This window comes from Phocoena sinus, chromosome 5 (assembly GCF_008692025.1).
Source record: "Phocoena sinus isolate mPhoSin1 chromosome 5, mPhoSin1.pri, whole genome shotgun sequence".
Lineage (NCBI taxonomy): Eukaryota > Metazoa > Chordata > Mammalia > Artiodactyla > Phocoenidae > Phocoena > Phocoena sinus.
The window spans coordinates 71714364-71730635 of NC_045767.1; the positions used below are offsets into that span (position 1 = coordinate 71714364).

A 16272-nucleotide genomic window follows, 5' to 3' on the forward strand; every position below is an offset into this window, starting at 1 on the left:
GTTTATGAATGACTACATTTATGAATGCTAAAATGCTAGTGTCCGGAGACAGTTATTTATCACGCTGGGATGTATTCCTTCAAGTCACGTGCATATTGTGGTAGGGGTAAACCCATGGGGGACGGTTTACAAAATTGGGATTCTGCTACATATATTTTATTCTAATTCTTTTAGCCTAATATTACACCATAAATATTTCCAATGTCTTTAACCTTCAAGAAAGTACTTTTAATAGCTGCATTGTCTATAATACGACTCTAAGGTAATTTAACATTTCCCATATTTATATAATTCTGAGAATGTATGTTTCAGTGAGTATTCTTATACAAAAGTGTTGAAGATCTATGATTATTTCAGCATTATAATTAGAAATGGAATTACTAGATCAAAGAGGAGGATTATATTTTAAAATTTATTTTACTGAAGTATAGTTGATTTACAACGTTAATTTCTGCTGTGCAGCAAAGTGATTCAGTTATATGTATATACATTCTTTTTTATATTCTTTTCCATGATGATTTATTACAGGATACTGAATATAGTTCCCTGTGCTATACAGTAGGACCTTATTGTCTATCCATTCTATATATAATAGTTTGCATCTGCTTATCTCAAACTCCCAATCCATCCTCCCCCACTGCCCTCCCCCTTGGCAACCACAAGTTTGTTCTCTGTGTCTGTGAGTCTGTTTGCTAGATAAGTTCATTTGTGTAATATTTTAGATTCCACACATAAGTGATATCATATAGTATTTGTCTCTTTCTGACTTACTTCGCTTAGTATGATTTCTAGTTGCATCCATGTTGCTGTAAATGGCATTATTTCATTCTTTTTTTATGACTGAATAGTATTCCTGTGTGTGTGTGTGTGTGTGTGTGTGTGTACTTTACCTTCTTTATCCATTCATCTGTCGATGGACACTTAAGGTTGCTTCCATGTCTTGACTATTGTAAATAGTGCTGCTATGAACATCGGGTTGCGTGTATCTTTTCAAATTATTATTTTTTTCTGGATATACACCTAGGAGTAGGATTGCTGGATCATATGGTAGCTCTATCTTTAGTTTTTTAAGGAACCTCCATACTGTTTTCCATAGTGGCTGCACCAATTTACATTCCCACCCACAGCGTAGGAGGGTTCCCTTTTCAAGAAGGAATATATTTAAGTCCTTATTTGGGTGTCTTTTGTGAAAATAAATTACAGCGTTTATAATGTTAATTCTCTGGAGTTCCCTTTCATGAGAAATGTATCTACTTCTTAAAAAGTCATCATTAGGAATAGATTTGTGAAATTCTGAATATGTTAACTGCTTTACAAGTAAGGGTTTGGTGTTACTTGTTTTCATTTCAGAGTTTGGAAAGCTTATGGAATATTCTGAGCATGGTGAGTGTGTTAACTTGGCCTGAGGGGAGTAACCAAGTAAAGGGGCAGTAATCAGAAATTAAAAGTTAGAGAGGGAATTTGAAGCCTACTGTTGGAGACACTCCAATGACCAGGATAGTGTTTAGACATTGAGTAAAGGAGTTCTCCAGAGAAACAGAATCAATAGGAATAAGATTTATTTTAAGGAATTGGCTCATGGGATTGTGGAGGCTAAGAGTCCCACTATCTTCCATCTGCACGCTGGCGTCCCAGGAAGGCCAACAGTGCAGTTTGAAGGCCAGAGAGCGATGGTGTAGATTCCAGTCTGAGACTGAAGGCCTGAGAATCAGGAGTGTCAAGGGCGGATCAGTGTCCCAGCTCAGTCAGGCAGGCGGAGAGTGAATTCAACCTTCCTTCACCTTTTTGTTCTATTCAGGCCCTCAACGGATTGGATGATGCCCACGCACACTGGGGAGGGCCATCTGCTTTATTCAGTTCACCAATTCAAACGCTGATCTCTTCCAGAAACACTCACAGACACACCTAGACATAATGTTGAACCAAATACCTGGGCATCCTGTGGCCCAGTGAAATTGACTCATAAAATTAACCATCACAGATATTTTCCTTTAGTGGTAGAGAATGCATCTTTTGAGTTAAGAAGTAACATGGTAAAGGTTGTGCTTTAGGAGGATTGGTCCTCTCAGGTCATGGGAATGGCTTCTGTATAGATCTGCCTCTACTAATCAATCCAGGGTACTGTTGGGAGTAGATGCTAAGTACAGGAGGGGATTCATAGAAGAGATACTGTGAAGAAGAACCCAGTGGAATTTGTTGAACTTTTGTGATTTTTTTTTTTCTGCTTTGGAGGATAAAAGTACCACTGATAGAAACAGGGAGCATTAAATTCATCTCAGGTAGAGTGAACTGTAAATGATAGTAAGACAGGCATCTAAGTGGAAATGCCCAGTGGGCAAATAGGGCACGAAAAGCTACAGAGAGAAATTTCAAAGTCTTCAGTCCCTTTACGAGTTAGGAGTTTGACGTGAATCCTCAAGGGAGAAAATGTGAAGAGCTAAAAGACTGAGCTTTGAGCCCAAAGGTAGGCACCTGTTTCAGCCTTTGGAAAGACTTCAGAGGCTCCATTGGACAGATGCTGTCACTATTCTGAGATCTCAGAGCATTTGGCATATTTCTTGGGTTGATTTCAGTGCTCTGATACAGACTCAACTTTCATAAGACACTAATTCTAAATTTGTCTGACTAGAGATTCTGTTCTATTCTAGTTTCCAAGTCAGAATAAATGATATCTAAGTTTAGAAGTTTAGTTTTATAATAAACAGAAGTATATTCTGAACAAATTTAAGTTCACTTGACTGACCAAGAGTTCAGCCAGATGACATAATCTTGTTGTTGTTTTGGGAGGACAGTAATTCAAAGCCTTGTCCTGATGGTGGACATTTGTCTTCAGTGTTACATGAGCCAATGGTTAGGGAAGACTCCTCTGAAGAAGTGATATTTAAGCCAAAACCTGTAGGATTCTGAATTTTGTTCATTATTAGAATTCTTTTTTTTTTTTTTGGCGGTACGTGAGCCTCTCACTGTTGTGGCCTCTCCCGTTGCGGAGCACAGGCTCCCGACACGCAGGCTTAGCGGCCATGGCTCACGGGCCCAGCCGCTCCGTGGCATGTGGGATCCTCCCGGACCGGGGCACGAACCCGTATCCCCTGCATCGGCAGGTGGACTCTCAACCACTGTGCCACCAGGGAAGCCCCATTATTAGAATTCTTCAGTGGCTTTCCCCAAATTGATTTTAAAGGCCTATTATAGAAATTACAAAGTAACTTTTTTCTCTTTTGTAAGATGATGTGAACTGTACTTAAATAAGGAAAAATTAGTTCTTTTTTTTTTTCTTATACTCATGTCTAATCTAAAGGGAACCAGAAAAATTGATGTATAGAAAAAATGAAAAAATAGTTCATGGTTTTTATTTTAAAGTCATAGAGCACTTTACTGAAACAGTGCTGTGAATCATTTGATGACATTTAAATGCTTATTATGTGCCAGGGATAGAGAGGTGAAATGTTCATATAGTCTCTGCCTTCAAAAAATAGCTGTAGGAAATAGGATTTTACAGTGATTATACGATGAACAAAATCCATATTTTGACCAATTTTAAGATTGCTCAGCTAATGCCAAAGTTAGCAAATGGAAAGAATACTTATATGTATTTTTAAATACAAATTCTTGTACATAAATAATTGCTGATTTTTAGTGCTAGTTTAGAGTTGTTGCTGTGTGTTTGCTTTTTTAGCTTATTCTAAAAAGTTCTAATCCTGATTCCTTCACTTAGTAGCTGTGTAGCCTTGGGCAAATTATGTAACTCCAGTTATATTATTATAAACTCCAGTTCCCTTCATTATGAATAAAATAGTATAAAACAGTAAGCATAGTACCTAACCCTTTCAAGTGCTAAGTAAAGGTTAGCTATTATGATTATTGTAAGTTAATAATGACTGTAAGCTAGAGTTTGTCACATGATCAAGTCATTTAATTAATATTTGAGAACTTGTTCAAACATTGTATGATTTTATTAATTCTAAAATTCCCTAATGGGAAACCTGGTATAATTTTTTTCTCACAGGTCCCTTTAGACATAGTTTGGATCTGTTTTAGATGATTTGCATATAAACGTAAAGATGAGATGCAACATTCTTTTCAGTTGTTTAAGGTCTAGTCCAAGATATCACTTTATGATTGCATTTCATAATAGAATTGGGTAGCTCTTTATGTCTTTTTATTATATTCTATGTAATTTGCTTTTGTTTGGTGTAGAAGAAATAATGCTTACATTCTAACCTGTCATCCCTTGTTCTTGGAACAAATTATAAGGATATAAAGAAATAAACGTGGGCTCTAAGACCATGTCTTGTTGATTTAAGTTAATGTACTAACTTAAATTCCTATTAAATACAAAGAAATTACTTTAGAGGACAAATTAATTCTCAGTAAAATTAAGTTGAAAGTATGCAGCTTTTAAATCTTGCAAGCGTCCGGAAGAAGCATACTAACATTTCTATGCAGATAATTTGGTTCTTATTTGTAATAATACGTGGTCTTTCACAAGGTGCTTAATTTTCTTTGGGAAAGTATCATAGGGAAGTAACAAATGCTAGAATAGAAATTAAACATTTAAACCCTATTACACCGCAATTACATTAGAATGAACTATTATCCAAAACCTGCCTTTAAAATGGCAACCATTTGTAAGGTTTTAAGGTTTGCTTCAAGGATAATAGAAGTGTGCTGAAAATAAAACTATTAATCATCCAGCAAATTTAAGTGCTTACTGTGTTGTAGGCACTGAGAGATTTAGAGGTTTAAACAAAAAACAGATAAAATGCCTGCCCTCCAGAAACTTATACTGTTTTCTGATCTTTAAAAATCACCATATTGTTGGTGTTAGGAGTTTAAAAATACTAGCTAATGTTAATATTTTAGAATTATCTCATAAATTCATAGAATTTTATGATTCTTGAAATGAGACTAAATATCAGTGGCCTTCTAAGATATTAACCTTATCGATGTGTGACATTTTCCAAAGCAGTGGTTCTTGAAATTCACTTTCTGATACACAATTAAACCATGTTTTGTTTGGTGGTCATTGGTAAGTTACTATAGCTGGGAGTAAAGTCTAGTATTTGAGAGATGGACTCTGGAGCTACCTGCCTTGTTTCAAATCCCAGGAATACTAGGAACTGTGTGACCTGGAGCTAGTGACTTAACCTGTCAAAGTCAGTTTTTCTCGTTTCTAAGAGGTGGGGGAGTGGGGCATAGTGCATTCATCGTACCACCCACATAACACTGTTATAAAAATTAAATGAATTGATGAATATAAAGCATCCAGTAAATCTTAGCTGATCTTGTGTCCAATGATTATTCAGTATTTGCATTTTATAAACTGTTTTTAGTGTTTTATTGGAAAAATACTAAAGAACATCAAAAAGAAAAACTCATTCATAATCCCACTCTTCCTCTCTTTCAATTGGTTAAAGTAGGAAGTGGAAGTCCACGTTTTCTGTCTTTCCACCTCTCTCCTTCCAACCTCCACCCCAGTGGAATCACTATTAATAGTCCAGTGTATTCTTCCCAACTTTCCCCAGTGATTGTGTATTGACATAAAAGCTGTGTGACATTGAATTCTTAAGCAAAATGGGTCTAGAAGTTTGCCTGAAGAATGGATTATAAGTGCTATATCCTGACCAGTGAGAGTAATTGCAGAAGCACAAGTAACCAAGTAGATACAAGAAATTCTAGTTGTACATTTAGGCTGTGGGAGAAGGAGAAAGTTCTTTTACTACTTTTAATTCTATATCCGAGAAGGAAATATAACCTCATGTTGAGTCTACCACAATTAAAAATTCTCAAAGCTAGTTAAAATTGGCAATGAGCATTTGTCACTTAGCTTGTAGTTTCAAACATCCTGCTCTTCTCCCATGCCCTATGGCATTGTGCCTCCACTCTCACTCTGACTGATACACTGTCCCACCTTTCTTCACCTGACTCACTCTAGATCATCCTGCAAGGCTCACCTCCTCCAGAGCTAAATGTCCCAACTGTTTGCTCCCATAATAACCTGTGCATACCTCTTATAAAATTGCTGTTTGTGTCACTTTTTCAAATTTTGACCATAACTTCCATAGGGAGATCACCATATCTTAATCACTTTTGTATTTTTAGCACCTGACATGGTAACTCACATAAATTAAGGTCAGCATGTGTTTAATTGACCTGAACTAGCTACCTACTGGGAAAATTAGCTACTTTATAAATATCCTAGTATGGACTCCAAATGGGGAAAAGTTAATTTAATTGTAAAATTGACCTCATTTGAATTTTGTTCCAATGTAGAGTAAATAAACTTGTCCCTTAGAGGAATTCTATTTCTTCTGTTTGAAAGAAAAATAAAATCCTTAACCCTAATATCAAATCTGTCTTCTCTCCCTACTTTTACAAATTCTCAGCAAATTTTCTTATAGCTTTCTTCAGAGAAAAAGTAGAGGTCATTAAGCATGAATTAGGTACTTCAGTTCTTTCTTACATCATCTACGTCTTCACCTACTTTCTTCTGACTTTACATGAAAAGGTGATTCCCTGCCTTGTAATAGTAATTCTTTCATCTGCATTCTTAATTCCATTCCTTGTTACTTCTCCATAGCCTCAAAGAACACCCTCCAACGCTGTCCTCTCTTCTACCTTGTCTTCTCCATGGGCTTCTTCCCTGCATGCTACGTGCATGCCCAGTTCTTTCATCCTTACTGTGCTTTGCCTTACCTTCCCTTGCAGTGGCTGCTTTCACCCTTTATTCCTTTCAGGGCTAAACTTCATGAAATATTCTACTTCTTCAACTTCCAATTATGCTTTAATTCACTGGCGGTCTCACTTTCGTCTTCACTCTCCGCATCAACAGTTTCATACTATCAATTTGATAGCACACATTCTAATAACCACATATCACAGGCATGACCCCTTTGTGGCTTTTGTTACTATGATGGCTCCCTTTTTGAAATTTCCTTCTTTTTTCATTTCTCCGACATTTCCTCTTGGGTCGTTACCTTGTGTCAGCTGCCCTTTATGTACCTAAGACTTGCAAGTTTATATTTCTACTCATGAACTTCTGATCAAAACCATCAAAATGCTGGACCTCTTCAATTTTATATCTCACTTCAAATAAAAACTTTCCAAACCAACTTTATTATCTTTACCATGATGCAATCAGTTGCTTCTAAAATCTGGGACATGGTGAAAGGCCCCACTCACCATACAAGTTAGATACCATAGTGTCACCCTTGATAACTTGGCATGTAATAAGTCAGAATACTTGTCTCTAGTAACCAAATATGTCTTGACTTAATCTGCTTTCATCCATCCTTTTTGCTGCCTTAATTCTAACCATCTTTATCCCTCTCCTGAATTATTTCAATAACTTTCCATTGGTTCCTTGCCATTCCTATTTCTAACCAGCCTGCCACCCAACAATTCATCTGTTACTCTGTAGCAGGAGTTAGCAGGTAGAAATAGAATCATATCCATTTTCTATGGAATGAAATCCCTACTCCTAGGAATGGCAGTAAGACTGAACCTTCAAAATATGACTCCTGGGTTCCTTAAAAAACTACAAATAGAACTACCATACAACCCAGCAATCCCACTACTTGGCATATACCCTGAGAAAACCATAATTCAAAAAGAGCCACGTACCACAATGTTCATTGCAGCTCTATTTACAATAGCCAGGACATGGAAGCAACCTAAGTGTCCATTGACAGATGAATGGATTAAGTAGATGTGGCACATATATACAATGGACTATTACTCAGCCATAAAAAGGAACGCAATTGAGTTATTTGTAGTGAGGTGGATGGACCTAGAATCTGTCATAAAGAGTGAAGTAAGTCAGAAAGAGAAAAACAAATACCGTATGCTAACACATATATATGGAATCTAAAAAAAAAATGTTACGAAGAACCTAGGGGCAGGACAGGAATGAAGACACAGAGAATAGACTTGAGGACACAGGGAGGGGGAAGGGTAAGCTGGGACGAAGTGAGAGAGTGGCATGGACATATATGCACTACCAAATGTAAAATAGCTAGTGGGAAGCTGCTGCATAGCACCGGGGGACCAGCTCGGTGCTTTGTGACCACCTAGAGGGGTGGGATAGGGAGGGGGGTGGGAGGCAGACGCAAGAGGGAGGAGATGTGGGGAGATATATATATATATATATATATATGTATGTATATATATAGCTGATTCACTTTGTTATAAAGCAGAAACTAACACACCATTGTAAAGCAATTATACTCCAATAAAGATGTTAAAAAAAAAATATATATATATATATATATATGACTCCTGCCTACCTTTTTTGTCTTCTCTCTGTTACTTCCCACCATGGAAGAGTAAACTGGTGTATACTAGAAAAAAATTGTTAAAACAAACCATTGATTTACCTTTCTTGATAAACTAACAAACTCTTTAGGTAAATAAGGAATTCTTTTAGTTGGATTCAACCTGGTGCATAAGATATTTTGGGAGAATATGTCCTGAAAATGTTCTTTTTAGGTAGCCCTTTGAGCTAAGTATTTCTTGAAATAACCAATGTAATTCTGTATAGCAGAAGTTATACAAGTATTGGCTTAAGGTAGCATTTCTATTTAATATGATGCATTCATTTTTAATATATAGGTCATATAGCTTAGAATATAACTATCTCCCAGGCTTCTTCAACAATGAATTTGAATACTGAGCTCCAAAAATGTAATAGAAAATAAATCTTTACTTATAAAATAAGTGCATTTTTATGACAAAATACTAGTTCTTTGCAGATATTTGGGAGGTGATGGGGGATGAGACAGACCTTCCTAACATTTGTTGGCAGTATTGTGTGTGAAATGCTGCTTAACTAGTTATATAATAGTCTATGCCTCAAATGTCCTAATTCTTCTCTAAGGACAGTGCTTTGTGGAACTTAATTCATGCCATTGGTATGAAAAGGCATGAGAAGTTTGGAAAAACTTTAACGTAAATCAGGGCATTTATGGCAAATCAACTTCAGTTCATGTGCCTTTCCTTTAAAAAGAATTGAATATATAGATTGGGAAAACTACACTTTTGAAAAGAGTTAAAATTTGGCATTCTCCTTTCTAGGGATCAACTGCAGCCAACGCAGGACTACTTTAACCAGTATTTCAATTAAATGATAATTAGGGGTGTTAATCTGGTGGTATAATGATTTTAAAGTGTTGTATCTGGGTATTTATTTCATTTCTTTTGGGTTTTCTTTAATTTCTCCATCCTATCGGCCAGATAGGAAGCTCTCTTGAGAGCAGATAATGTGTCTTGGGTACTTTTAGATCCTTGATTCCTGACCACAGGATAGCACACAGGAATTGCTTCATATATGAATAAACCCATCCAATGTTAATTTTATTCAAGAACTACCCAAATAGTGTAGTGGTTCAAAATCTCACAGGAAAAGAGAATTGATGTTTTGGCAGCTTAGTAACTAAATTTTCAGGTGAAGCCAGTTGTGGAATTTAAGTTTTACCAATTCTCTGGCTTCCCCTTTTAGCATTTAACAGATTAAAATTCACCCTAACACTTTAAATTATATACTAAAATTAAAAAAAAAACTATTTTGTGTGTTTTTGGCTTGAGATTCTTTTTAAACTTTTTTTTTTTTTCTATTTTAGGAAAGAGAAAAAATATGTCGACAGATGCTGGAAAGATGTTACTGTTGGGGACTTTATTCGCCTTTCCTGTAACGAGGTTATTCCTGCAGATATGGTTTTACTCTTTTCCACTGATCCAGATGGAATCTGTCACATTGAGACTTCCAGTCTTGATGGAGAGAGCAATTTAAAACAGAGGCAGGTGGTTCGGGGATACACAGAGCAGGTAAATGATGTGTTCCCCATTGGTGACATAAACGTTTTCTTTTCAGAAGATGTCTGAGCTCATTTTCACATGTACAGATAAAGAGACTTTTTAAACTCATTTTTACCTTTACAAAATGGAATTCTAGAGAGCTTAATCCAGTTCCAGATATCAGTAGAGGTGTGCTATATTTTATAGATAATAGGATTTAATGACTTCGGAGTTCAGACGTTTCAGTCTGACAATCATATATTTCTGGGAATTGAATTTAAGAAACCCAACAAATTTTGCAATTTGGAAAATTCTTTTGCAATAGAAACAATCAACTTCTAACTTATTTTTCTTAAACTTAGATTTTTATATGTTATGTCTGATTGAAGCTGGAGATATCAATCGGTCATTGTTCCTAAAATCTGTAATTACTTATATACCAAGGCCTTTTAAGAAATTTGTAACTTTTCATGCCACAGAGCTCTGACCCTTCACCATGCTGTGGTGAGGTAAACAAGACCTTTGAAGTTATATTAACACGAGTTTGAATGAATCCCAGCTCTGCCATTTAATTACTGTGTTACTTAACCACTTTATGCCTCAGTTTCTTTATCTTAAAATGAAAATGATGATATTTGATCTATTAGAGAATTTTGTGACATATTGATATTTAGCATATTTTCATTTTTTAAATAAAGTTTACTGAGATCAAATGCATACGTGCTCAGAGTACTCATATGTATACATATATGTGTGTATATATGTATAAATACACACGTAATCTCAGAAGCTACATATATGGTTAAAGAACAACAACAAAAGTATTTTCAGCTTTTCAGTGTCTTCCAGATAAAAGAGTATGCCCTGTAGGAGGAGAAGCTCTCTCCTGCAGGGAGTCCTGCATGGATTCCAGTACATGATTCAGACATTCCCATCACCTGAAGATATTTACTGATACTCTGGGACCATTCTGATCTCATTTATTCATTTATAATTATGCCTATACTTTCCTTCATTTGGGCAACTTGTGACAGATTTTGTGACAAGCATGCCTTTGTTTTATCTTAACAATTGGTGAAAGGATAAACACTTAAATCTCAAGATTTAACCTTGAATTTTTGTTTGGTGATTTTAAAAAACAAATAAATAATAAATAAATAAATATTTTTTAGGACTCTGAAGTTGATCCTGAGAAATTCTCCAGTAGGATAGAATGTGAAAGTCCAAACAATGACCTCAACAGATTCCGAGGCTTCCTGTGAGTGATACATGACTTACCTTTGTGGGTGTGAGTGGGATTGTATGTTACAATTATGCTTAACTCAAAAAAACTTTTGTGTACTTATACCAAGTTAAATCACTAAAGGCTGTAAGTTAAGCCACCTATAAATTTGGCTTATTTTAATTATTTGATATTTACCTATGTATATTTTTAAAACAAAAAATCCTTGTTCTTAAAATAATCCTAGACTCTCTTTCAGTGGTATGTGAATGACTTAACATGAGCTCCATGTTAAGCCCAAGACATGTTAGTTATTGGGAAGGAAGTGTTTGGACAGACAGGGCAGCTTAAGTGACATGATAGGCTGATGGTGTCCTCCTATCCTATTAGAATTAGAGTAGGTGGACAATTCAGTTGGTAAAGTTAGCCAATGATTTTGAAACACATCTAAGAAAAAGTATGGGAATCCACAACAGTGTTCATTCTGGAGACTTCCTGTGGCATCTACATCCCTTTCCAGGGGCATCTAGAATTTAGGGTCTTATCTGATTCAGGCTGGCTTGTGCCACTTAAATGCTTTATTTTTTGAGCCAAGTTACTTTTTTTATCCTTCCTTATTTTTAAGAGGAGTTAGTTAGACCTACTTCATAGTGGTGATCTTGTGAGGAAATGGCAGAGAAGAAAAAAGTTCCTAAGTCATTTTTTGGTACCATTACCCTGATACCGAAAGAATACAGAGACACTTAAGGGAAGATTAATATCCCTTATGAACATAGATGCAAAAAATTTACACAAATTATAGCAAATCAAACCCAACAATATATAAAAAGGTTAATACATGATGACTCAGTAGGTCTCATACCAGAAATGAAAGATTGGCTTAACATTAGAAGATCAAACAATGTAATTCACCATATTAACAAACGATAATTAACAAGTGAAAAAGAAAAACCAGGTGACCATCTCATGGATATAGAAAAAGCATTTGACAAAATGTAACTTCCGCTTTTGCAAACTGGAAATAGAAGGGAACTTTCTCAACCTGATGAAAGGCATCTATAAAAACCATACAGCTAGGATCAGACTTAATAGTGAAAGACTAAGTAAGCATTTTTCCCCTAAGATCAGGAACAAGACATGGATATTGTCTCTCACCACTTTTATTCAAGATTGTACTGGAGAGCCTAGCTAATGTAAAGAAAATGAAATAAAAGCATCAAGTAATAAAGAAGTAAAACTGTCTTTTATTCATAGATGGTATGATGGTCTTTGTAGAAAACCTGATGAAATCTACAAAAAAAGCTACTAGAATTAATAACTGAGTTTAGCAATGTTGTAGGAAACAAGATCAATATACAAAAATTAATTGTATTTCTATACACTAGCAATGAACAATCAGATACGGAAACTTTAAAAATCAATTTATAATAGCATCAGAAAAATTGAAATACTTAAGAATAAATCTGACAAAAGATATGGAAGACCTGCATACTGAAAATCACTGAACACTGTTGGGTTAAACTAAAGATGTAACTAAATGGAGAGACATACGTTGTTCATGCGTTGAAAGACTCAATATTGTTAGGACGTCAATTTTTTTCGCAAATTGATCTGTAGATTCAGTGTAATCCCAATTGAAACCCCAGCAAGGTTTTACTTTTTATTTTGTTTAAGAAATTGGCAAGTTTATTCTAAAAATTTGTGTGGAGATAGAAAGAACCATTTAACTAAAACAACTTTGAAAAACAACAGATTTGGAGGGCTAATACCACCAGATTTTGTTTTTGGCATATAGACCAATAGGTCAGTGGAAGAGGTTAGAGTCCAGAAATTGATCCAGGCATTAATGGGCAACTGGATTTTGATAAAGATGCAAAGGCAGTTTAGTGGAGAAAGGTTAGTTGTTTCAACAAATGATGCTGCAACAATTATACATCTATACTTTAAAAAAACACTTCAACTTAGACCTCTTGCCACTTAAAAAGATTAACTAAAACTGGATCCTGTACTTACTTAAATGTAAACGTGAAACTGTAAAATTCCTGAAAGAAAACATGGGAAATCTTTGGTATCTTGTATTAGCCAAAGATTTCTTAGATATAACACCAAAAGCACAATCCATAAGAGGACAAAAATAATTAAATAAAAGAACTTCATCAAAATTAGAAACTTATTCTCTTCAAATGACACTACTAAGCAAATGAAAGCATACCTTCAAATGACACTGCTAAGCAAATGAAAACGTAAGTCACAGACTGGAAGAAAATATTTGCAATGCATGTTTCTCATATAGGACTTGTATTCAGAATAGAGAAAGACATCTCAAAACTCAGTAATAAGTAAACAATACAGTTTTTTAAATGATCGAAAAAATTGAATACTCCATCAAAGAAGATACATGGATGACTAATATCTGTGTGAAAAGATGCAAATTAAAACCACAGAGCTACAACTGCTAAATTAAAAGAACTGACTATACCAACTTTTCACAAGGATGTAGAGAAACTGGAACTCTCATGTACTGCTGGTAGGAGTGGAAATGGCTACAGCCACTTTAGCAAATAGTTTGGAAACTTCCTAAAAAGTTAAATTCACACCTACCGTGTGATCTGGTTTTTCCACTCCTAAGAAGTTACCCAAGAGAAAACATTTATCCAACATATATCCATATACCCAAGAGAAAACATTTATCCAACATATATCCATATACCCAAGAGAAAACATTTATCTATATACTAACCTGTACACAGACATTCAAAACAGCTTTATTGGTAATAGCCCCAATTAGAAACAACCCAAATGTCCATCAACAGGTAAATAGGTAAAACAAATGGTATATCCATACAATAAATGCTATTCTGCAGCAAAAAGAATTCACTAGTGGTACATGGAACAACATGGATGCATCTCAAAATAACGTTGAGTGAAAGAATCCAGACAAGAGAGAATATATACTATATGATTTGATTTATATAGTCTCAAAAAAGAAAGCTAATTTATAGTGATAGAAAGCAGATGAGTGGGTGCCTGGGAGGGGGAAGGTAGGAAGGAAAGATTGCAGAAAGACATAAGGAAACTTTGGGGAATAATGGATATGTTCATTTTCCTGATTGTAGCGATGGTTTCACAGGGGAAACGTCAAAACATGAAGTTTTACACTTTAAATATGTACAGTATATGTATTATGATTTTTATTAGTTATTCCTCAGTCAGGTTGTTTAAAATGTTAGAGTCATCGTGGAAGGAAGTTTAGAACATCGCGGTAGCATCTTTAAGTAGCACCTGATACAGACAGGTGTTTGGGCAGGCACAGGAAGCTATGCAATGGGAAAAGGGAATAGGCTTGGTCCAGGTAAAGAGGTAATGCTAGAATTAAATAATCACGAATGAGAAGATACCAGGCAGGCAACTGAATGCAAAGAAAGGCTGACATTCCAGGTTAAGGGAGCAACACAGGTAATGGTGTAGGGGCCTGAGACCACAGTGCATTTGTGGAGTCATAAGTGGTTTAAGTGTGTTTGGAGGGTAGGTGAGCAATATAATAGATCATAAAGAGGCGAGATGATAAAGGGACGTTAGCAGATGTTCCTGTCATCAGAAACGTGCTCATAAGCCATCTCTTAGGATGAGTCATTTTCTAGTATTAGTTTCTCCAGCTGTTGACTATTTACAGAATTTCCTCTTGTAAATGTCAGATTTAAGGGCTGACATTTTTTGACCTGGACCTCAGGTGCTGAGGTTTGTACAGCCTCTTACTGGGAACGCTGACTCCCCTGACAAGGTCAGTCTTGCTTCTGGCACATTTCTAGACAGGAAAGAATAGGAACTTTAGTCTATCACTGTGTGGTTTGGAATATAGAACTCTGCATAGAATCTGACTCAGAGCCTATATATTTAGTAGAGTCAGCCCAGGACGATACAGTAATTCTTTGTGAAATTGTTTTTATCTGCTAAACTAGCTCCTTATCCTTTTCCTGCTGTGTAGCCTATTTCCTAAAATCAACAAAAATTGAGATGTTCAAGCTCACTCTCTGTATGAATGATGGCTTCTCTGGTCTTCTTACTCTCAGGTAGCACTGCCTCCTTCCCTATTTGTGCCCACATTGTATGCTGAATATCAGATTTCTATAATAACACCTATAATATTTTTATTACTTACATATTTCTATATCAGTCACTTCCTGTTAGACCACAGGAGGCAAGACTGTGTAAGTTTGTTTTTCTATCCTCAGCATCTGGGTGGGTGTGCTGGGCGCATGGTAGATATTACATAGGCTCTTGAATGGATGAGAGCTCTATGTGGACAGTCAGTGTCTCACATGGAATCTGAAAGTCCCATGCTATAATTGCCAAATACATACCCATCAAGTGCAGGACATGTTTAGAGTTTGGAGCAGGTGCAATCAAGATAGAAGTTGGGTTTTGATGTAATGATGGTAACCTAGAGTGATGTAATGGTGAAAAATAAGGATCCCAGGGGAAAAAATCTTAATACACTAAGGAACTTTGGAACTGGTTCTTTTGTATATTGTATCTGTTCTGTAAAGGTTCTAGGGATAACAACTGCTATATTCATGAGGGACCAAATCAAGACTGGGATGCGTGCCTGGGAATGCTACCTAGAAATGTGAATGTTGGGATTTAACTTCCTCATCTGTAAATCCAGAAAACAGAATTAGGTTAAACCCAAGGACACTGCTAGTTCTGACCATGACCCTATGGTTTGCTCTTTGTGCATAAACCCATATAAATGAAGGAATGTAAGCACACACCTCTTAGAGTATTTTACAAATTAGAGGAGTGAAATGACAAATCTATTTTCCTCCTTTGTGGTAGGAAACCTTTTTTGAAGAGCTTTTCTTTTCCTTGTAATCCAGATAGCATGGGTAGCAGATACAATGACAATCTTCCTATACTTAATAAAGAAGAAACGACTTACAGACTGAAGTGTATTGCTTAAAAAACAAACTAACTTTAATGCTGAAATTAAGAATGCATTTTCACAAAATAGGTGAAATACGTTGCATTTTGCTTATTTTTAAAAATTTTCCAATGAGTTTGCTCTGTATTTTTGCCACTATAGTAATTTCATCAAGTAATTACTTTGATAATTTTAAAACTGTTTTACAGAAGATTTCAAACATGCAAGATTAGGAAGAAAAGTGTAATGAACACCCATGAGCCCTCACCCAGTTTTAACTATTTCATAATCTTGCCAACTTTGTTTCAGATATCCTTCCACTTCCTTCCCTGCACCT

The 16272-nt window shown here is 35.7% G+C and overlaps 1 protein-coding gene across 2 annotated transcripts in view; it reads left to right on the forward strand.

Annotated features, from left to right (window-relative positions):
* The window catches only part of ATP10D (ATPase phospholipid transporting 10D (putative)), a 125697-nt gene that overhangs the window by 43364 nt on the left and 66061 nt on the right, over window positions 1–16272 (forward strand). For both annotated transcript variants that reach the window (XM_032632656.1, XM_032632657.1), the window contains exons 4-5: window positions 9618–9822; window positions 10965–11050. In XM_032632656.1, the coding sequence (XP_032488547.1) occupies window positions 9618–9822; window positions 10965–11050 (291 nt within the window). The remainder of the gene's footprint in view (window positions 1–9617; window positions 9823–10964; window positions 11051–16272) is intronic.